The sequence below is a fragment of the Setaria italica genome, chromosome IX, assembly GCF_000263155.2.
Source record: "Setaria italica strain Yugu1 chromosome IX, Setaria_italica_v2.0, whole genome shotgun sequence".
Taxonomy (NCBI): domain Eukaryota; kingdom Viridiplantae; phylum Streptophyta; class Magnoliopsida; order Poales; family Poaceae; genus Setaria; species Setaria italica.
This window is the reverse complement of record NC_028458.1, coordinates 53821539-53846105: the sequence shown is the minus strand read 5'-3', so window position 1 is coordinate 53846105 and position 24567 is coordinate 53821539. Positions and strand designations below refer to the sequence as shown.

General features: G+C 46.0%; 3 protein-coding genes across 5 annotated transcripts; 2 read left to right on the top strand and 1 right to left on the bottom strand.

Annotated features, from left to right (window-relative positions):
* Nucleotides 1–12236: 12236 nt before the first annotated feature.
* On the top strand, nucleotides 12237–14898 carry LOC101759324 (polyol transporter 5). 2 transcript variants are annotated; one of them, XR_215970.2, is made up of 3 exons: nucleotides 12237–12473; nucleotides 12609–14094; nucleotides 14464–14898. XR_215970.2 is itself a non-coding variant. In XM_004985280.3 (2 exons), the coding sequence occupies exons 1-2, from the start codon at nucleotides 12347–12349 to the stop codon at nucleotides 14033–14035; spliced, it is 1554 nt and encodes a 517-aa protein (XP_004985337.1). In that variant the 5' UTR covers nucleotides 12237–12346; the 3' UTR covers nucleotides 14036–14230. The 2 variants fall into 2 exon arrangements, 1 of the variants encoding a protein (XP_004985337.1); XM_004985280.3 differs by lacking the exon at nucleotides 14464–14898 and having other exon boundaries at nucleotides 12609–14230.
* Nucleotides 14899–15956: 1058 nt separating this feature from the next.
* LOC101760310 (vicilin-like seed storage protein At2g18540) lies at nucleotides 15957–18495 on the top strand. The gene is made up of 5 exons (XM_004987068.2): nucleotides 15957–16257; nucleotides 16411–16601; nucleotides 16695–16775; nucleotides 16862–17206; nucleotides 17313–18495. The coding sequence occupies exons 1-5, from the start codon at nucleotides 15957–15959 to the stop codon at nucleotides 18276–18278; spliced, it is 1884 nt and encodes a 627-aa protein (XP_004987125.1). The 3' UTR covers nucleotides 18279–18495.
* Nucleotides 18496–18695: 200 nt separating this feature from the next.
* On the bottom strand, nucleotides 18696–24102 carry LOC101758925 (COP9 signalosome complex subunit 4). Of its 2 annotated transcripts, XR_002678993.1 has the most exons (15): nucleotides 23803–24102; nucleotides 23562–23713; nucleotides 21960–22063; nucleotides 21807–21867; nucleotides 21644–21736; nucleotides 21460–21560; nucleotides 21148–21256; nucleotides 20598–20642; nucleotides 20432–20500; nucleotides 20256–20347; nucleotides 20131–20173; nucleotides 19696–19748; nucleotides 19562–19621; nucleotides 19292–19351; nucleotides 18987–19069 (listed from the first exon to the last, which is right to left on the bottom strand). XR_002678993.1 is itself a non-coding variant. In XM_004985279.2 (14 exons), the coding sequence occupies exons 1-14, from the start codon at nucleotides 23936–23938 to the stop codon at nucleotides 18995–18997; spliced, it is 1200 nt and encodes a 399-aa protein (XP_004985336.1). In that variant the 5' UTR covers nucleotides 23939–24102; the 3' UTR covers nucleotides 18696–18994. The 2 variants fall into 2 exon arrangements, 1 of the variants encoding a protein (XP_004985336.1); XM_004985279.2 differs by lacking the exon at nucleotides 19696–19748 and having other exon boundaries at nucleotides 18696–19069.
* Nucleotides 24103–24567: the final 465 nt, after the last annotated feature.

The following is a 24567-nucleotide window of genomic DNA, read 5'->3' as shown; positions in this document are numbered from 1 at the left end:
GATTAAAAATACCTTAATTTTTTGACCAACGGATCTAGGAGATGTCTACTATGCTCTCACACGCTTTGCGTCAGCACGTCGATGCAGCAGATATGTAAACAGAAGATAAATTAGAAATTTATACCTACAAAATTGATGGAGGTTTGTAGTGGAGGAACACATGCTAGTTGGAATAGATGGATTGATTGGAGAGGATCGGAGAACCCACCAGATCAACGCAACAATCGATGAAAGGAGTCTCCTACCCCATCTATACTCGAGGTAGGGCCCCTTTAATCTGCAACAGGAACAGGTGAATGGGTGATGGTCGAACTCCGGTGTTGATGATGGCCAAGAACCTAGGAACTCGAGGAGAGTAGCTGATGGCGGGCTGGCCGGTGGTTGCGAGAAGAGAGAAGACGGAGAGGCAGAGTCGCAAAGAGGATAAGAGCACAAATTAGGAAGGGGAATAGGGAGCGTGGTAGGAAAAGCCAAAACGCGGGCCAGTTGGATGTTGCCGATGTGCCCAAAAACATCGGCACGTCGATTCTTTAGATTTGAACCAATCGAGCGTCAAAAAATTTTAGCCCTTGGTTGGGCAAATTTTGGTGCCCAACCAATCAGGCCCTATATGACTAAGTATGTGATGGATCAAAGTGTCTCTTCACTGAATGAACTGAATCTTAGCTAACTTTTCTTTGAGCTGTCATTGTTTTTTTTTAGATAAAGGAAAGAATCCGGCCTCGGTCATCCACGAGTGGATGCCTGCAGCCAAACTAACACCACAAATACAGAAACTCAGCACTTAGGCTGTTCTAGCAGTACTACCCTTGAAGACTCACAGTTCACTCCAAAGACAGGAATACTAACATGACTCTTAAGCACTAGATAGGACTCTAAGATCTTCTCCGGTGCCTAGATGAAATCTTGTTACTGAAGTATTCTTCATCTGAAGTTCCAGCCATACTTATTGGAGAAGAATTCCAAGGCAGTGCCTTCGAGCCTGCTACAGTTGTTCTTCATTTCATTTTTCTCTTCCTCCTTTGATAGCACCACCCATGTTCTTGTCCAATAGGTCCCTCTAAAGATTACCTGCAAGAAGGAATTAGTGATCGTGCCTTTGAACAGTACATCGTTTCTGTTCAACCACATGGCCCAACAAAGAGCAGCAGCTCCTATAATCATCTGGTTTCTAATCTTCCGAGGAAACCCTCTAGCCCAAGATCCCAGCATATTAGGAACACTCGTCGGTGGTTGAATTCCAAACGAAAAGAAAACCGTACTCCATATGAATCTGGCAAGATTACAATCAAAGAAGAGATGTTGCACTGTCTCTTTTGATTTGCAGAAGCAACAATTGGTACTTCCCTGCCATCTCCTTTTAGCGAGGTTGTCCTTTGTTAAAATCACCCCTTTCTTTAAATACCATAAAAAGATCTTGATTTTTAATGGAAGTTTTAACTTCCAAGCAACACACATGGATGGTGTTCTTTCAGCTTGCATTATTTCTCTGTACATTGACTTCACTGAGAAAACTTTGTTTTTATTCATATTCCAAATAAATCTGTCTTCCTACCTGTCTGTACCATGACTTATAATATCAGCCACTAATTTTAGCCATTCTTCCAATCTGTGCCCTGTTAATGCTCTTCTGAAAGAAACATTTAGAGGGGCAGATCCACGTACTTTGGCCACAGTGTCATCTTTCCTTCTCACTATGTTATACAGGGATGCATATCTTTCCCTCAAAGTTGTCTTTCCCATCCAAACGTCTTCCCAGAACCTAGTTTTTTCTCCATTGTGCACCTCAAATGTTCCCATTGACAGGAACTGATCCTTTATTTCCATGAGGCCCGCCCAGAAGTGTGAATCTCCCCTTTTCCTTGTCACTTGAGTTAGAGTCTTGTTCACCAAGTATTTCTTTCTAAGCAAAGTTTGCCATACTCCCTCCTCATTTAGAAGTTTAAATAACCACTTGCTTAGCAAGCACCTATTTAGAACCTCCAGATTGGAGATACCCAAACCTCCTACATTCTTAGGTGCACAAAGGATACTCCATTTGGCCAACCTAAATTTCTTTTTGTGTTCATCACTTTGCCAGAAGAATCTAGATCTATAATAATCCAATCTTTTAAGAACACCTTTAGGTATTCTAAAAAATGACATCATAAATATTGGTAAACTTGAGAGGACAGAATTTATCAGTACTAACCTGCCTCCCACTGACATTAATTTGCCCTTCCAGCTTGCTAATTTTTTCTGGAACCTTTCTTCAGTCATTTTCCAATCCTTTTTTGCAATTCTGCGATGCATCATTGGAATTCCAAGATATCTAAATGGTAGTGTTCCTTCCTTGCACCCAAATGTCTCTACATAAACCTTAACTTGGTTTTTTGCCTCCCCAAAATAATACAATTCACTCTTATGGAAATTGATTTTGAGGCCTGAAAGTTTTTCAAAGGTACTTAGCACCAATTTCAAGTTTCTTGCCTGCTCTAAATCATTTTCCATGAAGATTATTGTGTCATCTGCGTACTGGAGGATAGATAATCCTTCATCTACGAGATGTGGCACTAGGCCCTTTATTTGGTTGCTATGTTTTGCTCTAGCAATAAGAACAGCCAACATGTCTGCTGCTATATTAAATAGCATTGGCGATAAGGGATCACCCTGTCTAAGACCTTTTTTTATCTGGAAGAAATGTCCAATATCATCATTTACCTTTACCCCCACACTTCCCTTACTGACTATACTTTCTATCCACTCACACCATTTTGAGGAGAAGCCTTTCATTCTTAATGCCTGTTGAAGAAAAGACCAATTAACCTTATCATAGGCTTTCTCAAAGTCCAATTTGAGAATGATTCCATCTTGGTTTTTCCTGCTTAACTCATGTATAGTTTCATGAAGTACTACTACCCCTTCCATTATGTACCTCCCAGGCATAAAAGCAGTCTGTGATGGCCTGATGACTTTTTCAGCCACCAGAGAAAACCTATTGGCCATCACTTTTGTGAAGATTTTGAAACTGACATTTAACATACATATTGGTCTATACTGTTGGATCATTTTCACTTCCTGGAGTTTTGCGATTAGAGTTATTATCCCAAAGTTTAAACAATATAGTGGTAAATTACCTTTGTGGAAGTCTTCAAACATGGACATTAGATCATCTTTAATGAGACTCCAGAATACTTGGTAAAACTCCACTGGGAATCCATCAGGTCCCGGAGCTTTGTTATGCTTCATTTGAAAGATAGCTTCTCTGACCTCCTTTTCTGTGAATTTTTCAGTCAAGATTTCATTTTCTTCTCTTGATACTTGAGGGATATCCTCTGTCAAGGATTCGTTCATAGAACAAATGTTCCTTGATTGAGATCCAAATAGTTCTTTATAATATTTAGTTATGTAATTTTTAAGATTATCATCCCCTTTTATAATGCCCTCATCCTGTTCCAGTCTAAAAATTCTTGTTTTCGTGTGTTTGCCATTGGCTACCATATGAAAATATTTTGTGTTGTTATCTCCATTCAGTAGCTTATTGCTTTTTGCCCTTTGATACCATCTTATTTCTTCTTCTCTCAGGAGCTGAACTAGTCTATCTTGAATGCAATTCTTTAAATCACTTTCTTGCTGACTTAGCAGCTGTGATTCAGCCTTTTTATCTAGCTCATTTGCCCTTTTAAGTAGCTCCTGTTTTTCTTTTTTATACTTCCCGTTTAGGTTTTTAACCCATCCTCTCAGAAATTGCCTTAACCTCCTAATCTTATTTTGCCATTTCTGCATAGGATTGGAACCTTTTCTTTCCTTACTCCACACATCAGCTACTATCTCAAGGAAATCTTTCCTCAAAAGCCAGCTTAGTTCAAACTTAAACATGTGTTGGCTCCTTCTCACCCCTTCCTGTCCAGTACTAAGCAATAAGGGTGTATGATCTGAGATTTCCCTGCTCAATGCATCAACCGTAGCTAAAGGAAATTTCTCTTCCCACTCTGTACTAACCAACACCCTATCCAATTTCTCATATGTTGGATTTTTTAAGGAATTAGCCCAAGTGTACTTTCTTCCTGACATATGTATCTCCTTTAAATTTAAGCTATCTATGATAGCGTTAAAAAGAAAGGGCCATTTGTCTTCGTACCTTTCATTGTTCTTTTCACTTGGGTTTCTTATGATGTTAAAATCTCCCCCAAGGACAATAGGAAGGTTCTCTTTTCTACAGGCCTGCACCATTTCGGTCAAGAAAGCTTCTTTAAAAGCTGGTTGTGCTGCTCCATAAACAGCCACCAACACAAACTGAAAATTATCTTTTCTTGTCCTTACTTTGAACTTCACATAAAAGTCTCCTTCATCAATACTACCAATGTCTAACTCATCTAGATCCACACCTAGGAGGATACCCCCTGATCTTCCATGTGGTTCAGTCCAATGCCAGATAAAGTTTTTCCCCCCACACAAATTACTTAGAGTGGCTTGGGTAAAGTCTCTTTTTCCTGTTTCTAGTAGAGCAATGAAAGCTAAGTTCTGCTCTTTAGATGTTTCTAAAAGGAATCTTTTTTTAGCCAAGTCACTAAGACCTCTGCTGTTCCAGAAGATTCCTCTCATTTGGAAACCATATCGATATTGACTTTGGGTAGCCTGACCTTACAAGTCTTTCTCTTTCGTGACTTAGCACAAGACTTGTGATTACCCATCTTAGAGTAAAAAACCATGTAACTAAAATCATCGTCAAAAACCTCTTCCAAAAGTTCCCCACAAAGGTTCTGAATTTGACTACTTTCTATTTCTTCCCTCTCCTCCTCCATGTCACTGTACAGATTACTCTCATCTTGATTATCTACCTCTACAGGCAGATCTATGTCTCTCTTTTGTACTGTGAGAATTTCTTGTACTACCCTTTCCTTCTCTTTTTCACTCTCTCCCAACCTAACCCCTAGTTGACTAACATTACAGATAACATTATCTAAAGGAAAATGAAAGGAGACTTCAGTTTCATAATTACCTTCTTTGAGCTCCAGATTTTTCCTAGCAGCCATCTTCTCTGTCTTAGTAAGAATATGCTCATCTCCTGAGTTAGCCAACCTTGGACTAACCCTTGTTGGCGTCATTACTGTCTCAAGAATTGCAGCCCTCTTCTTCAGTTCATCTGTTCCCTCTTCCTCCTCCCAGCTGCTCTCCCCCTCATTATTTTCATTCTGGTCAGTCATAACCTGATCTGTCAAAACCTCCAAAGTTTTGTCCACTGCTCTATCCATTATTTCTTCTGCCTTTTCCTTAAGAAACAGATTAAACTCCATTTCACTCATCTTCTGAACTTTATCTTTCCATGATTCTTTATCTATCCATCCCTGCTCCTCCTGCCTATATTCTGTACTGCTATCTTCCTTCTCCTTGACCTCACTATTATTTTTCCTTCTTTTTATTTCCCTGATCATATCTGGGTCATCCTGCAATAAGCCATCCTCACTGCCCTCTCCCTCATCCTCTCCTTCTGCATCTCCCTTCCAATCAAAATTTGCTTCCTCTCCATTCTCATCAGTCCCCTTCCTTTCCACCTCAAATTCTAGTTCAAAGTAGTGATCCCCTATCAACACATCTAAATGTGAGGGGATAAGCAAGGGGTTAAGGGCTGCCACACATATTCTTCCAAATTCATTTTTTCTAGTCATCTCCATATCCACAGTTTGGGTAGATCCCAACAATGAACCTATTGCCCACAAATTCATATACTCCCTTAGAGATTTTCTCAGCCCGTGTACTCTTACCCAAACTTTAGGTAAAAGGAATCCCTCTTCTTTCTCTTGCCAAGTTTCAAATTTGTAACCTCACACCTGTCTGAACTCCATCTTCTCTAACATCAGCCCCTCCAAAAGCTATTGCCCTTTGAAGTTCAGATTTTGAGGGAAATGTAGTGATGAAGGTGTTATCTTCATTGTCTTCCAGTTCCCAATTCCACTTTCCTGGGTACAACCTTTGCAGTTGTGAAACCACCTTCTCCTTGGTTAGTTTCCCTCCTCCCACCCTAATTAGGGCCTTCTTGGATTCTTTTTTACTCCTAGACAGCGGTGGATGTGGAATGTGGTAGAAACCAAGCCCATGGACAGCGTATCCCACCGCGTGTGCCACTGGCCTAGACTGCTTTAGCAGCAAACATTTGTGATTGACGTGGTCATCACCGTTACAGATAACACAGTAAACTGGATTAGTGCACGTGGCAGCCACATGTCCTTTCTTTGCACATTTTGAGCACTTGATCCCTGACTTGGTGTCATCTCCTTTCTCTTCTTCTCCAAGTCCATCTACTGTCATCTGGAAATCCATCCCAGCTTTTCCCCTCGATCCTTCTTTCTGTTCACCATCACGTGTTATCACCTTCTTTCCTTTATCCTCTTCCTTCACCACTTCTGCTCTTTGTGTACGCTCCTGCCACCTACGCCATCCCCCTCTGCCTCTCAGGGACTCCACCCTCACATCCACCCTTGATCCTCCTGGCCCCTGCAGACCTCTCTAGCTCCCAAAACCTTGTTGTTGCCCTTCCCTATTCCTCTCATTGCCTGACCCATCTCTTGATATAAATCTTCTTCCATACCCATCTCCTCCCCCTTCCCTGCCACCTGCTCTGGCTTCCATCTGTCTTCTCTGATTTCCTCCAAAGTGCCAGACGCCTCCTGAATCTTCTCTTTGTGCTCCCATTTCTAGTCGGTCCTGGTTAAACCGACCGTCATGTGCTCCCCTAGCTCCTGATATTCCTCTTGTGCCAAACCCTCTCCCCAACATTCTTCCTTCTTCCTCTTCCTCCTGACAATCTGTTCTCTCTCTGTGACACTCGACAGCTGTGGTTAGAATGTCAAAGGGTGCTTGTTGCACAGATGAGTTGCTATTAATCACAGAGGCTGGCGCCCCTTTACCCCAGGCAGCCCAAACACCACCTTGATTCTTGGGCAGACATTTAATGTCTTGCCTTTTGAGCTTCCCTCCATTATTAAGAAGCTGACTTAAACCATTTGTACATTGGAAAACTGCACGTGGTCCCACATGAATGAAACCAGTTTTACCCACCCAGGTTATTGATTTCCCTGAGTTAATCTTTGGAACTTTTTGAAATTTGAATTCAAACTTCGTCTTCTTTGATGAGCACTTCTTCTCCAATGTGTTCATCCTTAACTTCACTGAATCAGCCTCCCCTATGTAGTTATCCTCATACATAACTTTTGATTCTTCCTCCAAAAAAATATCTAGACTTCTCTGATCCAATGGATGGGCCACCTCACGCAGATCTCTTACCCTGATGTCACCTAGTGACATTTTCAAAGGGTAATTTCTCTGAGTAAAGGGCCTTTCCATGGTTTGATCATATGTCCAGGTTTTTTGTCTTTGCCCTTTCTTATATCTGGGATTTCGGGCTTGTTAATTAATTTTATTCCCTTTTCTCTAGATCCACTGCTAGAGAGTTCTGTTCTTTCCTCTAGGGAAGAAGAGGAAAGAACAGCTTCTCTCCTCAGCCACTATACTTTCCATTTTCATCTTATCACTTTCTTCCTCCCTTTCCTCCTCCTCGTCAGAACTGTCCTCATTTGCTAAGGCCCAGAATCGAGAGCCAGTCTCGTTCCTTCGGAGACCTTGCAAAGGATCCTGCGATTTTTTGAATTGCTTCTTCTCTCTCTCACTCTGTTCCTCCTTTTCCATTCCTCCTCTTTCCCTTAGAACTTCTGAATCTTCAAAATTTTCCCTAGCCAATACTGACTGTACCTTCTTCGTGCTGCAAAGTTGCTCTGCGGGTGCTAATCGTGGTGCTAGCGTTAAACGCCGTCTACTTTGATTAGTAGATATGCCCCTGTCCCCTTTTTCCTTTGCAAAACTTGCAACGACAAAAGACCGAACACCTTGTGTGCACGACCCTTTACAGGAAGAGGAAGAACAAAGGTGAGGTTGCTGTTGTACCTGGTGTTGACGTCCTTTGGAGAAGACATGGTCCAGAATCCGCGCTTGTTCGTCAGCTCGCACCACACCAGCTTCAGCATCATTCTCCTTGTCCCCTCCTTCCAGCTTCCTCGGCCTCCCGTTGCCCACAGCGCCATGAGACCCCGCCTGCTCCTCAGCGCCCGTCGCTGACACATCGCAAGATCCTCCTCCGTCCGCCTGGATGTCCTGCGGCGAGAACACGCCGCGAGCCCTCCCTCCTGCGGTCTGGCCGTCTTGCTCGTCGGGGCCACCCTGCTCTACGGGCTCCGCCGGAGGGCGGGCCTTTGCCCGTTCAGACGTGGGTGTGGCCATCAGCAAAGTCCCTAGCCTGATTCTTTTGTCCTACACTAGAAGACATTGTTAATTGCATTAACTCAATGGAAGTCTCCCCAACTGTCTTTCAACCGTTATGTTAACTAGGATGTCATTGACAAGTTTGACTGTTGAGGATCGGAGTTGATGAAAGAATAAAGATGCAGGGAATTCCTCCAACGCGGGGTCCATCACCCTTCCTTTGCCAGCGAGATCTGGAATTAATAACAACACAGTTGTATGAAATTGCATTCGTTGATTGATTTGGCATCTATCACCCTTCCTTTACCCATCCCAAAGATTTCTTGAAAACAAGAGCAAGTCTCATACTACTAGTCGTATGATCTGTTGCAGAATACTACTACTACAATGCACGTGTTCATTGTGGCCTTACAAAGCAAGATTGGCAAGAGTCAAGACCGCAAGAGGTCCAAACGCACTCTCAGTAAACTCAAGGCAAAACATATATCGGCAAGAGATCTAGCGTACTCACAGTAAACTCAAGGCAAAGGTTTGTCGGTGGTGGTTCGTGCCAGTTAAAATTCCGTTTGATTATTTTAGGAACGTTAAATTCCGTTTGATTTTGTTTTTTTTTTGTTTTTGTTTTTTTTTTGGGCAAAACCGCTCCCCATCTTAGGCAAAATTTAGCTGGGCCGCTATTTAGCCCCGTCGTCGGCCCAATTGACACGGACATGGGCCCTGCCACACTTCCCTACTTATTGGCCAAGGCCCACACCCGTAATCGTTGTACAGGCCACCAATCCACCATATGTGCGCTTCCCGCTAAGTTAAACTTCTATATGGCTCAATTCAAAGTTTGTCCTTTCATGACAGATTGATAGTTAGTCACTATATATCTATGTACTTCCATGATCCATAAGATGATAAACTTATCATATAATTATCCCCCTACACCCCATAATACACATTTTACCGTGCGTGTCTAGATTGTGGCATTTTCATGCTGACATGATGAACAGACTCTCTTCAGATCAAATTGCACACTAACATGCATCCCCGGTGATGTCCTCCACACCATTTAAGCACTATTGGGATGTAACGGCAGGAGGCGGTACACGTCCATACGGCAAAATTGAGGCTGACATTCTTCTGCTCTGTCCCAATGAGTCGGGAGATTTGTGCAGGATTGGCTCCAGTCAGTGTAGCTGTAGGGTGTATGGGTGATCAGATCACTGTCAGTTGCTCTCAACGGAGACGTTAGACTTCGCACTGGTGGATGGCCGGATGCGTGCCGTTCTTGTTCTTGCTTTAACCCCTGGTGCACTAGCTGGCACGCGCGGTGGCTGTTCTGCTCCGTTTCTCAATCAGCTTTCGCCTTTACACGCCAGGAGCAGAGAGGGATGTCCACATGACATGGGGGATGTGCCCTCTTGGTTGCCTCGTGCGCGCACTTCTGAACATGAGGCATTCGTTAGGCATTGCTTGGTAGCGTGGATCAGAAAAATAATACGGAGTATCAGCGTAACGATGCCTTGTTGCTCGCCAGCAATCAAGTGGAGCTCGTGTATAACAAGTTTAACAGCTACCAGAGATTCAGAGCTGCATCATCACAGCTCAAACAACAAAGTTTAGCAGTACCGGATTCAGCGAGTATCTCAGGGTAACCACACGTCGTGTTCAAGTCCAATAGGGGTAGGTACGGGCTGAATTTCTGACGCAAGACTAGAGAAAAACTGTGTTTGCGAGAGACTGCAACTCCAGAAGACTAGTAGCGCAGACTGGCTGGTCAGCCTTTCTGCCGTTCAAGATCCGACTGAATCGACGTGAAAACAATGGCGATCGACATCGACAGCGAGCAAGACAGGGGCAAGGCATCCTTAATTATTTGCAAGCGGACAAGCCTGCAAGTTAAACCCAAGCGAGTTTTTCCGTGTCGTTATCCCGGCCGGTAGCTTTCACTGACGCCGGTGATGCCGCTCCGTTGAACTTGAACCGGGCAGAGCCAAGCCAAGCCCTAACCCATACGGAGGTCACTGTTCCTAGTCTCCGCCACGAGGTCAGTCCTCGAGTCAGACCCGTCTCAAGACTCCCAGAGTCCCCTGCTCCCCGCAGCATGTGGCTGCTACGGCTGCCTTGTAGTTGTAGCAACAGATTGATTTTGTTTGGTGAAGAAAAACTGGCGCGGAATCTTGGACTCGTTTAGCTCTGCTTCGCTCACAACACAGATGCTTTAGAGGTTGTAAAAGAGTTCTCCTTGTCGGTGAGCGGTGACAGTCGTTCTGATTGTCGCTCGGTAGACTTGTGTAAACGTATCTAGCGGTGGTGCCACCGCGACGACGTGCTGTTCATGCAGTCCAAAGATTCGTGGACATGAGGTCGATCGACGGTACGTGGCAGCAGTGGCGAATGCTGCTCATGAACTTAGGAGGAGCTTCTTCTTCCTCATCCTTCTTTTTCCTCCTCCCTTTCTCTTCTTTTTTCTAAAAATCAGGAAGAGGTTTCAAAAACTCCACTATCCGAGAGGCGGTAGCGGAGCTTAAACCCCACCCACCCCACCACTAGATTCGCTCCTGTGTAGCAGTAGCACTACTGGGTGGGAGTTGAGTCGAATGATGAGCCAATGACTCAACAAGTTGTTGTTTCTAGACTTGCAAAAGAATCTGGAACAATAACAAATTCTTTTATGAAGATTGGTTTTTATCGTGAGTTTTTCTATCGAGGGTTTTCCTCCGAACAACAAAGAGGCGGCTCCTCTCAATCATCCTGCCGATCCATCAAGGATTTGTAAATAATTGCGTGATCAGGATCGGATCTCTCCTGGATGCGCTGGTTTGATCTCATCGAGGTCTCATCTTCTCATCGTGGTTCGTCAAGGCCGCGGGTGGAAGACCTACTTAGGGTTTGGATTATTTTCTGAATAAGACAATCCCTCTATCTATCTTGTTGCTGCTGGTGTTTATTTGCCGTTGATCAAACAGAGTTGTTTTATCCTGCCGAGAAGCACTATTATTATATTAAGTCTTTCTACTGCTTGGTTTAATCAAACGTGACCATAGTATTGCTATTTGTTTGGTCCTATTTCCTGAGATATAGTAGCTACCTCGTTGGTTCTTGATCAAAGTGTCACTACGACATTCTGACTACCTGTTCGACAATATTATTATCTGAGAAATTATTATTTGTTTTGGACAAAATTCAGAGAAGATATACTTAGTTATTAAGTACCGTGAAAGATTGGGACATAATCTGGGCACAGTAAGCGTGTCCTTAGATGGTATCAGTTTGCTAGGCTCATCGCGGTACATCTTTGGAAATTTTGTTTTGAGAGCCAAGGCTAATTATAGTCGAGTTGGTACTGCTATGACACCTTCGAAGGAGCGATGACTTGTTGACGGAGGAGGCAAGCCGTGACATGCGACTTTTTCACTGTCATTGTGTAGTGAAGGACACGTATGTTTGTTTCTCTATTGACAACAAGACCACAATCAATGTTGCTGGTAGGAAACTTATCAAGGATTTGAAGCTAGAAACAATGCCGCATCCTCGACCATACCTGCTGCTACGGTATGATCGTATCCTTCATATCAAGACTCAGGTGAAAGTGCAATTTTCCCTAGGACCATATTCTTCTGAGGTTCTCTGCTGTTTTTAAGCACAAGGTATCTGGTCCCGTACATGCATCCATCGATCGTTATGAGCAGAGGATTTTGAAGCCTCTGTAAACAGTGTTGATGTTTGAAACGACAGATTTTTGTTGAGTAGAGGTAGTGGCAAAAATATTTATTTTGTTTTCAGAAAGAATCGAGAAAAGGCCCACGCACAATTTTCAAATTTCAATCACACTTGCTTACTCCTTTGGGTCCTTGTACAACTTTTACTCTTCCCGAATAACCTGCTGCCGCTTGTACAAAGTAGGGCCAGAATCCTAGACCACAAGTCAAGACCACCTCGTTGATCGGCACGGCAATTTTCTACTCTTGGATAGCTATATAAAGGTCGACAGGGAGTGTGCCGACAGGGCCAGAATATTGCAAACGAAGACCGGCCGTAAGGAGGAGACAGTGGCACAGGACACAGCAAGTGTGCCGTGAGCTACACCCTCGCTCCGCCCGAGCTTCTTCTCCGTCTCGCCATGTCGAAGCAGGACGCCTCCGACGGCATCCCTGCCGCCGAGGCGCCGGCTAAGCGCCGTCCCCTCAACAAGTACGCCCTCGCCTGCGCCATCCTCGCGTCCATGAACTCTATCCTCCTCGGCTACGGTACGCGCGCGGCACGCACACAATAATTCCAAGCACCTGTTGTCATGCACCGCGTGGCGCGTGTGCCACTGAAGTGTGATCGAGGCAATCCAATCAGGTTCTTAACGTTGTTTTCCTGTACGCACGTTCTGGCAGATGTCTCGGTGATGAGCGGAGCGCAGCTGTTCATGAAGCAGGACCTCAAGATCACGGACACGCAGATCGAGATCCTCGCCGGCATCATCAACATCTACTCGCTCGTCGGCTCGCTGGCGGCGGGCCGGACGTCGGACTGGATCGGCCGGCGCTACACCATGGTGCTCGCGGCGGCCATCTTCTTCGCGGGCGCGCTCATCATGGGCCTCGCCCCGAGCTACGCGATCCTCATGCTCGGCCGCTTCGTCGCCGGCGTCGGTGTCGGGTACGCGCTCATGATCGCGCCCGTGTACACCGCCGAGGTGGCGCCGACGTCGGCGCGCGGCCTGCTCACGTCCTTCCCGGAGGTGTTCATCAACACGGGGGTCCTCCTCGGGTACGTCTCCAACTACGCCTTCCACAGCCTCCCCGTGCACCTCAGCTGGCGCGTCATGTTCCTCGTCGGCGCCGTCCCGCCCCTCTTCCTCGCCCTGGGGGTCCTCGCCATGCCGGAGTCGCCGCGGTGGCTCGTCATGCAGGGGCGCATCGGCGACGCGCGCCGCGTGCTCGCCAAGACCTCCAACTCGCCCGCCGAGGCCGAGGAGCGGCTCGCCGACATCAAGAGAGCCATCGGCATCCCGGAGGGTGTCGGCGGCGACGATGACGACGTGGTGGTCGTAGCCCGCAACAACAAGGGCACCCACGGCGAGGGGGTGTGGAGGGACCTGCTCCTCCGCCCCACGCCGCCCGTCCGCCGCATCCTGATCGCCTGCCTCGGGCTCCAGTTCTTCCAGCAGGCCTCCGGCATCGACTCCGTCGTGCTCTACAGCCCCCGTGTGTTTCAGAAGGCCGGGCTCCAGTCGGACAGCAACTCCCTGGGCGCCACCATGGCGGTGGGCGCGTGCAAGACGCTGTTCATCCTGGTGGCCACGTTCTTCCTCGACCGCGTCGGGCGGCGGCCGCTGCTCCTGACCAGCGCCGGTGGGATGGTAGTATCGCTCGTGACGCTGGCCTCGGCGCTGCACGCGATCGACCGGCTCCCCACGGGCCAGCCGACACCGCTGGCCGGGGTGAGCATCGCGGCGGTGCTGACGTTCGTGGCGTCGTTCTCGATCGGGATGGGCCCGATCGCGTGGGTGTACAGCTCGGAGATCTTCCCGCTGCGGCTGCGCGCGCAGGGGTGCGCGCTCGGCACGGCGATGAATCGGATCATGAGCGGCGCCATCACCATGTCCTTCATCTCGCTCTACAAGGCTATCACCTTCGCGGGCAGCTTCTATGTCTACGCCGGCATCGCCGCCGCTGGCTGGGTGTTCATGTTCTTCTTCCTGCCGGAGACGAGGGGCAGGAGCCTGGAGGACACCGAGAAGCTCTTCGGCGGCGGTGACGGCCAGGACGGCAGGGAAGATGAACGTGACGCGCAGAAGAAGTCCACGGAGTTTGACTAGCAGTCAACAGCCAGTAGCTACTTGATGGGTGGCATTCAAGTGACCTGAACTGCTAGTGTGTAAGTACTGGTCAATAACACGAACCGGTGATTTGTGGTCGGATTTGTTAGGGGTTGTTTGTTTCTTTAGTCTCTCCTAAAATTTCTGTCACATCGAATGTTTAAATACTAATTAGGAGTATTAAATATAGACTAATTAAAAAACCAATTGCACGTATAGAGACTAATTTGCGAGACGAATCTATTAAGCCTAATTAGTTCATGATTTGATAATGTGATGTTACAGTAAACATGTGCTAATGATGAATTAATTAGGCTTAATAGATTCGTCTCGTGAATTAGCCTCCATCTATGTAATTAGTTTTATAATTAGCTCATATTTAGTCCTCCTAATCAGTCTCTGAATATTTGATGTGACATAAATTTTAGGAGGTCCTGAAGATCCAAACACCCCCCGTGCGCGACGGAACACAAGCTAAGTCTGTCAGCAGGCGGGCTGGCAAATCGGGCACTTGCACAACACATGCTTGTTGTAGAAATTAGAGTCAGGGTCCATTCCACCCTTCGGATCCTACATGTTCTTCCTGATCTTGAGCAAGAACTCGAAAAGGGATTCAGGCAAATTTGCGCCCCGAGTAACGACTACATTACCAAATATGTAACATTCCGCAAACAAAATTGGATGCTTTCAATGCAAGTATAAGCATCAAGTGTGTTAAGGGGCGGAGCTCACTGATGATTAGAGGGGCATGGCCCCCCTGCACAATACAATTTGCCAATAAGTAAACAGTAAAAGTGGTACTGTACCATGATATTTAATTTGCCACTAAGTGAATGAACAGGAAAAGTGGTATTGTACCTTGATATCCGGAGGGTCAAAGAATGGGTATGGTGGCGACTGCTTGTCTATTTTCTTCCAAATCGATGTACAGCTTGCATGTTCATCTGGATATGTAGTCGGAACATTATCATTAGCAAATAGTAGGACCGCAATTTTTAATTAAGGGAAACTTAGTCCTCGTCCTTTCTCCGCCATCCTTGTTCAATTTTGGGTGAGAAGGTGAGCTGCCTGCCGGTGACTCTTTCCACGTCGACGTGGATCGCGTGAGCTGTGAGCAGGCAGCAACGAGCCAACAACGAACGAACGAGGAGAGAACTGGAGAATGTGTGTGATTCCCTCACGGTCACGCACGGCCCACGGACGCCCTTCGGCACATGGATGGTCGCTCGGCACAAACAGGACGGCCCAAAAGTTGCTTCATCGCTTTCTTGCCGTACGTGTGCGCGCATCGCTGCAAACTGAGTGCGGTTCGTTTTACGAACTGCTGGCCCCCCTCCTCAGGCTAAGATTTCTCTTTTTAGTCGCACATAGCTCAATAGCAGCCTCTTTCTGGAAACTGTGATGAAACTTGCTGGAGATTCTTTCAGAAGAAAAGGAACTTGCTTGAGATTGAAAATTCGGTGAAAAATGCTTTCACTGTACCCTTCAAAGCATCAGTTCCGGACTTGCAGTTTTAATTTGGGGCTCAAGAAACTGCATGCATTTCATTTAGGCAACCAGCTTCAAACAAACCCGCAGCAGCAGCGTGATTGAATTTCACCCTAGGCGTGCAGAGACATATCCGAACGCAGCGCGCAGTCCACCTGGGCACACCTCACTACCTCAGAAGCCACGCCACAACAGCGGCCACTAGCATCCGTCGCGACCACGCCACGTCTCGCCCATGCACGGACACACAGTGCCACCGTCTCCCACGTCGCCCGCCCGCAAGGCCGCAACACCCCCTGACTCACGGAGGCCCAAGCCTAGCTGCTTATCAAGCGGACCGAGCGCGCCACCACCACTCGGCACAACACACAACCCGCGCGCGGGGATCGGCCGGGGAAGCAGAAAGGATTGTAGCTAAGCCAGATTGGGGGACATGGCGGGGGTGACTGCTCGGTGGCTCGTCCTGCTTGTGGTGGCCGTCTCGGCGGCCGCGACCGCGGTGTCGGCGTCCGGGAAGCACGAGAGATGGAGGATGAGCGGGAGGGTGGGTGGGCTGGTGGTGGAGAAGGAGAGGCGGAGGGTGGTGGCGGAGGCGGAGGCCGGGACGGTCACGGCCGTGGACGTGGCCGACGCGGCGGGCACGGCGTACCGGCTGCACTTCATCACCATGGATGCCGGCGCGCTGTTCCTGCCCGTGCAGCTGCACGCCGACATGGTCTTCTACGTTCACAGCGGTAGGTGACGCTGTGTGCTACGAAATTAATGAGCAGACTTGACAGTCTATATGTCCTTGTACGACAAACTTTTGAGCACCAAATACAAGTGCCACTCTATAAAAGCATACTGTTCTTGTGACTAGTATTTTGGAACTGTGATTCTTGGACCAGGACGAGGTAAGGTGACTTACATAGAAGAAGAGAGCAGTGAACGAAGTTCCCTGGAGGTTGAGCGAGGAGACGTCTACAACTTGGATCAGGGGAGTATCATATTCATCCAGAGCTACCCCAACGCCACGAGACAGCGTCTTCGGATCTACGCCATCTTTACCAGCGAGGGCATCAACGCCGATGACCCCTCGGTAAGAAACCTCCTTCCGCTGCATGGTTTTAATTAAACTTGTCGGAGATGTATTGTTCACTTGTGATTGTTGTCCATGTAACAATGCATGCAGAAGCCCAAGGTGGAAGCTTATTCCAGCGTCAGTAATCTGCTCAAAGGGTTCGAAACAGAAGTTCTTCGTCTAGGATTTGGGGTATGTAAAAAACTATGATAAATATTATGCAAATGGCACATATGCGCCTGACGATCAACAAATTAATCGATGTCATACTTTGCAAGGTCCAACGAGAGGTGGCAGAAGCGATCAAATCGGCGAAGATCCCACCATTGATTATACCCTACAACCCACACGAGAAGGGTGACGAGGAGAAGCCCAACTGGACTGAGGACATTGTCGACGCTCTGTTGGGAGTGCGAGACCCGGAGGAGTTTATAAACAATAAGAAGAAGGACAAGCACAAGAAGAAGGAGAAGGACAAGAAGTCCAGGAGCAAGGCATTCAACTTCTACTCCGGCAAGCCCGACGTCCACAACTGCTACGGGTGGAGCAGGACGATGACCAACAAGGACCTCGACGCCCTGCACGGCTCCAACATTGGCATGTTCATGGTGAACCTGACCACGGTAATTAAGCACGCGATTAGCTTCAGTTCGCCACATTTGACGGCACTTCAATTATTGCAGGGCCCTTGTGCTAACGGCATCAATTGTCCACCAACTCGATTTGCAGGGTTCGATGGTGGGGCCTCACTGGAACCCGAAGGCGACGGAGATCGCCATCGTGACGGAGGGCACAGGGATCGTTCAGACGGTGTGCCCGAGCAGCAGCAACCCTTCAGGCGAGAGCCGGAGAGGCCACCGCGGCGACGAGCGGGGCAGGCCGGGTGGCCGCGGCGACGAGGAAGGCGAAGGCAAAGGCTGGGTTCGGTGCAGGAACACGGTGTTCCGGGTAAAGGAAGGGGACGTGTTCGTGGTGCCGCGGTTCCACCCGATGGCGCAGATGTCCTTCAACAACGACTCGTTCGTGTTCGTCGGGTTCAGCACCCACATGGGCCAGAACCACCCGCAGTTCCTAGCCGGGAAGGGCTCGGTGCTGCAGGCCATCGGCAAAGAGGTGCTGGCCCTGTCGCTGGGCCAGGAGAACTCGACCGCCGTGGGGAAGCTGCTGTCGGCGCAGCGGGACTCCACGATACTGTCGTGCATCTCGTGCGCCGAGGAGCTGGAGGAGAAGGCCGCGGAGGAGGAGCGGAGGCGGCGAGAGGAGGAGGAAGGGGGAGGGAAGGGACCCGGGGAGCGCGAGGAGGAAAAGGAGAGGAGGGAGCGGGAAGAGGAAGAACGGAGGAAAGAGGAGGAAAAGGAGAGGAGGGAGCGAGAGGAGGAAGAACGGAAGAGAGAGCAAGAGGAAAGGGAGAGGAAGGAGGAAGAGGAGCGGCAGAGGAGAAAGGAAGAAGAGAGGGAGAGGCGAGAGCAAGAGGAAAAGCAGAGGAGGGAGGAGGAAGAGCGTGCACGGAGGGAGGAGGAGCAGAGGCAGCGGGAGGAGGAAGAAAGGCAAAGGGAGGAAGAAGAACGGCGGAGGGAGGAGGAAGAGGGTGGCGGCGGACATGGAGACGAGCCGGAGAGTGACGAGCCGCTACTGTATCGCTTGTCCAAGAAACTAAAGAAGCGCTACCGTGCTGGCACGTTCAAGAGTGGCTGAGCAGTGTTCCAGTCGTTGTCCCGTACAAATAAACGCTGGGCCTCACTCGTTTAGGGGCAGTGGCAGTCGACTTGTGTAGTTGTGTACCTACTTATTTGTGTTAAGTTTGTTGCTGTTTAGCTGCTAAACTATGCTTCTAGTGCATAAGCTTAGCCAACTTGCGTGATCCCACATGTATGAAACGTACCGTAAATTAGCAAATAAGTCTTCAGCGTAATCAGATTGTGGCTACTTTGCTCTGATGATGACACTTGCTAGTGCAATCTGCTACTTGTGCAGTTGTGCAGTCATACACCCCGGTTTGGTTCACTGAAGCATACTTCCAGAAACAAGGTACAGAGAACGCAGGCCGGAGTCCTAGATCGATGCAGCTGATGCGAGCTAGTGGTATTTTAGAATGTGAAGAACGACAATGGATGGATGAAAAAAGACCATAGGGTCCGCCTAAGCCGTATATTTCAGTTCATGTTCTGTCAACGCGCATGGTTTGTCCAGAGACGCATTCAACCGCCAAAAGTCCAAAACCAACAGAAAACCCAGAGCACGGAACTTAGACAAGCATTCTGCCCGACATCGCATCATACGATTGTATGGTAAAAATTGGTTCCAAAAGGACATGGCAAGCATTTGCAGCAGCAAACTGTACAGAATGCTAATTCTGGAGGCGTCAAAGCAGTTCTGACAAGTACCATCCAACAAAAGGACGAGTAGACTACTCACACCGGGATAGCTATTCCCTTGCTTGACATGTTGTCAAGGATGTCGTTAAGAGCTTGACACAACCCAGAAATCTGCGAGTATAAAGCAAATGTAGTCAATCGGGCTGGATAGCTCTCTAGATAATAAAAATATGTAGATGTTTTTTCTTTTTTGGAGCAAAACTTAAGTTGCAGGTAGTTATGGTGGCCAAGCTTGACGCTTATGGGGTATGGGTGAGTGCAAGTGTGCAACCTTTTTTTTTTTTGCATTCCCATGACATACTACGAGTGAACATCTTAAACAGCAAAACTAACCTGCTGGTCCCATTGTTGTAGCTCTTCAGTGTCATCGTCAAAATGTATCACAGCTTCAACCTTTGTGAACCAACAGAGAATGTCAGAGTGAGCACAGTTAAAATTACTACTCCCTCCTTGCTTTTATATAAGACAGTGAATAGTTCCATTTTGAACTATCCAACGTCATATATAAAAGGACGGAGGGAAGTATACAACCTGTAAGGACAAACTATGGCAGGACCATATGCCTCAACATAAGTCTCAAAGAAAGAACAACATGCTAAGTACCTGATCAATTGAGCCCCGCATTCTATCCTCATAAATCATCCGAGATGCTATCTTCTCAGCCTACCAGTGTCGAAATATTGGTAATTAGGATCGAATTTAGAAAATTTTAAAACATACACTAGAATCGGGATTACAGGTATGCAGTTGCACATGTGAAGTATCCATCTGTTCCCAGCAATTCAGTAGTCTACAGATCATGTTTTTGCTCGTTAAATAGAAAGAACAAAAAAACATGTATACAAATGTCACATAGTCAAGTGATATGAAGGATAATCATCTGTACCCTGCCATTCAGTACCATCTACATGTCATGTTTTTTCTTTGAATAAAAGGAAAAGAACGTGTATATTATGAGTGATGTGATCAAGCAAATACGTAATTCTACATCATCAGATACTGAAATTGGAAGCAAACATTCTCAGCTTATCATGAATGAAAATATATACATTTTATAATTCCTAGCTCTTCGCAGCAATTTTCTCTTCAGAATCAATCGAAATAAAAGGCAAGCCAGATTGACAGTAGGGTTGAGAAGATGTGGTGATAAGATCTTCAGCAAAGGGAATTACCTTCCTTGGATCAATGCCCAACAATGTCCCAAGCTCATCAAAGCTGCAGGAATAAGGTGGTTGGTTAGGGACCTACAATAAATAGACCATAATTAATTTTAGTAAACATAGGAGAATCAATTCACCTGATATTTGTGTATAGTTTACTGGCACTAAGGAGATTATGCTCAATCATTGCCCGGTCAAGCACAGTGGACTTATCTGGTAACAAAGCTTTCTGTGGTTTTATAGAAAACACACTGTCAAGGTCCATCACAAATAAGAACATGTAATGAGCGAGAGGGTATAGCGGTTCACTAACTTGATGCGGCCTCAGCTCCTCTGCAAATGCATCGATTTCAGGTTTCCTCAAAATCCTTTCAAGGTAAACCTGAAGATTTGGGTAACAGAAAACACAGAGACCATCAGTAAAGTGAAATTACATTCCAAGATATAATCCCTGGGGAGGTAACACTAATATCACAAACCTTCTGCAGTATTGGGTATATCTTCAGCTTCGAACATCTTTCATCCTGAAAGGGGCATAATAAACTAAGTTGCATCCCAAAGTCACAATTTAAACAAGATTTGCATAAGATGAATACAAGGATGCAAAATAAACGCATTGAGAGAAAAGATACAAACATGATAGATACAAGTGTGTCCCAGCCTCAAAGTTATTAAATCATCTACTCAAAAGATGCTGGAATATATGTTAGGCCAGCACATACTACGAGAAAAAAAAACAATTTTTTCGATAGGTGATCTTTATTAATCTTAGAAAAAATTAAAACATAAAATCCTTGAGTAATTGGTATCTTTTACACCACCTTCACAGAGAAGAGGTCAGAGGTGAATGTTACTTCTCCACTAAAGTAGTAAGCTAAATCTGCAACACATCTTGGCTACTAACACATACACACATGCAAAGCATTTTAAAATGATTTAAGTTGAATAAAGCACTAACAAGCAATGTCTCTAGAAAGTTGTATGCTTGTATTCATTATTCTCAATTATAAACACAGCTCAGGTTAATACCTTGTACAGCGTAGCAAGAACACGGGAGCGTTGTGGACCAGCACCAGCCAATATTGTGCACGTCACAGCAGCACTAAGAGCTTGCTCTAGAGCATTTTCATCGATTTCTCTGGCATCATATGCAAATTGGCCACATCAGAATAACAACTAAGGGAAGGTTTAGAACAAAATAGGGAAACAACATTGGTTTCTCATGTTATAACTTGCATAAGCAATCACACAAAATAAATATGTTATTAGGAACCAGAAAGACGGCAACTTTTTAATGTTGCGAAGAACAGAACATATTGCAGTTGGGGCAAAAACTCTTACTCGTCTCCAATCTTGCGTTGTTCAATCTGAGAGATATCATAATATCTAAGTGCAGCTTCCAGGAATCTTCTTTTTAGATCCAAAATCCTTGCATAACAGACCTTAAAAATGAAGGGACATATCAAGCAGAATCACGCTTTGATCCTAAAACGCAAAAATATTTTACTGTTCCCAAAATAACAACCTTGTACTGTAAGTTTAGAACTTCCTGCTGACTGTTGGTGACCAAAAAGGATGCCTTGTTGATAAAAGCCTCAGCATTCACTGCATCATCATCCTACAAAAATGTAGTTAAGAGTTGAGCGAACACGAATCACAGATAACAGGAACAGCCAAATAGGGCTAACCTCTAAATAGAGTCGTGCAATCTGGACACATTTGGATAATTTGTTGGTGTCATCAAGCATCCTGATTAAAAGGAACAGGTCAGGATTACCACATCAGCATGTAAAATTCCATTAACATATATGAAAAGAGTCAAGATAAAAATCAGTTTCTACCTGATTCCTGAGTCCAAGTCAATCCCACTAAGCATCTGGGCTGCTTTCGACCATTGTTGTTCAGACTCATATAGTTCTGCAAGCTTCTCTCTAATCACTACAACCTGTGGATGAATAATCAGCCAAATTAGATATAGAGTTTGTTATAACAAATCTCTACAACTTACCAAAAAATGAATAGAGTGAACCGAAAATTATTTCACAGACCGCAAACTCGTTGAAACAAATATTATGAGTGATTGTAGACACGCATAAAAATCGTAGTACAGTAACATAAAATCACTGGAGAATTTCAGTGTATTAATGTTACTACAATTCTAGACCGAATTCGTTATGTTTTTTTTCCGAGCTAACTTTAACATCGAACAAAGCTAATGGTTACAAGTTCAAAGCCTAAATTATTCTTTACATGTGAACACCTTTTGGCTTCTATCATTGCAATCGCATATATCTAGACATGCCAAGTAAACACTACTTCACCAAAAGTCTTCAGTCCAATTTATAGATGAAACATGGTGAACAAACTAAAGTGCCACTGAGGTAATAGCTATTGTTCCTTTCTCTTTCTTTTTTTGCTTTTATCAAGACAACACGAAGCCTTTATGGTTAAGCAGCTTCACACACATCATGCCATTCCACATAAAGTATAAATTACAACTCCCTCAAGTAGAGCAATGTAACAGTAACACCATAGAGGTAATCTACTGATGCATATATTTCCATATGAATGCACAAGAATTCAAGAACATGTATCATGAATCACGTGGCAGTACCAATCTCCTTTATAGTATTACCATAGCTATTAAAAGACATGGTTATGAAGAATGAGAAAACAAGATATGCAACAATAAAAATGCAGAAAGTGGAAAAAAAAGCCACACAAAAACAAAGTCCCCAACTTTCCAAATCAAATGCAACACCGCAATTTACCGTACATCCACTATCTGTATCCTATAAATTCATTGTTTACTGGATCAATAAATGCCAAGCTTCTCACGGTGGACGGTTAGAGTGTTGAACTCCGGGAGTCATTGAAACTCCCATCCCAACCCAGGTTTGAAGCACAGCACCCTCTTAGAACAAAGCCCAGGGGGAGTCTCCTCCCATGGTCGAGTTTTTTTACTAGATCAATAAATATGAATATATTCACAGAAGATACACCAGGTCATAGAGCTCTCTATCTGTACCTAACTGAGATACCAAACTACAAAAAATCGCAGGACAGACTGACAAATTATTCACAGAAGATACACCAGGTCATAGAGCTCTCTATCTGTACCTAACCGAGATACCAAACTACAAAAAATTGCAGGACAGACTGACAAATTTGAGAGCTCCCCACTAGCCCTAAAATTTGCCATATCTTCATTTTGGGTAAATTATAAACTATGAACTGACCATACAGAAATAAGTGTCTTCAATTGTTTCACTAACCCTTTACTAACATTACTCAAATTTCCATACCATTATAGTAACATAGCATTCCAAATGAGTTCAGCGAACCAATTGCAGGACAATATGATCAGAACAACGTATAGAAGCTAATAGTATTATCTGGGAATTTAAAAGCAGCATTCAAAGAAGGAAACCAAGGTGCCCTACCTGCTCCTCGAAGGAGACCACGCGCGGCTGGATCTGCGTGAGCGCATAGTGGGCGACCTCCTTCAGCGCGTCGGACTCAAGCTTCCCAAGGTCCTGCGCAAACGTCTGCAGCAGCTGCCGCGACACCACGAGCGGCACCTCGTCCGACACCACTGCAATCACACCAAACCCCACAATTTAAGCCACAACGAGAGCAAAACCTGCCAAAACCTACAGCTAGCGTTAGGCTAAAACGCATTACTGTGGTCGAGGAAGCGCTTGGCCTGGGAGATGTCCGGCGGAGAAGACGATAGGACCGAGGCGAGGATGTGGCGGTACTGCTCGATCTTCTGGCGCTGGTCGGCGATCGCCGCCGCGCTGGCGAGGGCGCTGTCCATGGCTTCGTCCGCCCCGGTGGCGCGGGTAGCCGGAGGGGAGGGGTTGAGGGGTGTGGCCGGCGACGGAGACGGAGAGGGGTAGCTAGGGTTTTGGCGTTCGATCTGCGGCGATGGTGATGGGAACTTGGGAGGAGGACCGGAATCTGGAGGAGTTCTAGAGCTGTTGTGGGTTTTGCGCAAGTAGTCGGATGGTATTATACGGGCTTCTTTTTTATGTGGGCCTAATTTTCAGCTTGAATATAAGCCTTTCGTTCCATTTGTGTTGTTGGGCTTCAAACTCCCGTATACATCTCTACTACCAAATGGACTGCTATCTGGCCCATTTGAAAGGCCTGAATGTTCGTTCCTACAACCAGAAAAAAATAGGTGAGTGCCTTGTGTGCAGCAGGAATAATGAACGCCCCATTTCAAAAATAAAATAAGATAAAATTTAGTGAATTTTGTCTGTAGGACATCCTCAGAGGATGGGTCACACTTTATTTGTTGATTTAGTTGGTTGGACACTATGATTTTGTATTTTTATCTCTAACACACCGCAGCACATAAAAACATTGTTTTGCCCTCAAAAGCTGGGCCCACCCGTCAACTCTCCCCCTCTCCTTCATCTTTCCTCTTCGGCGCTCCGCCGA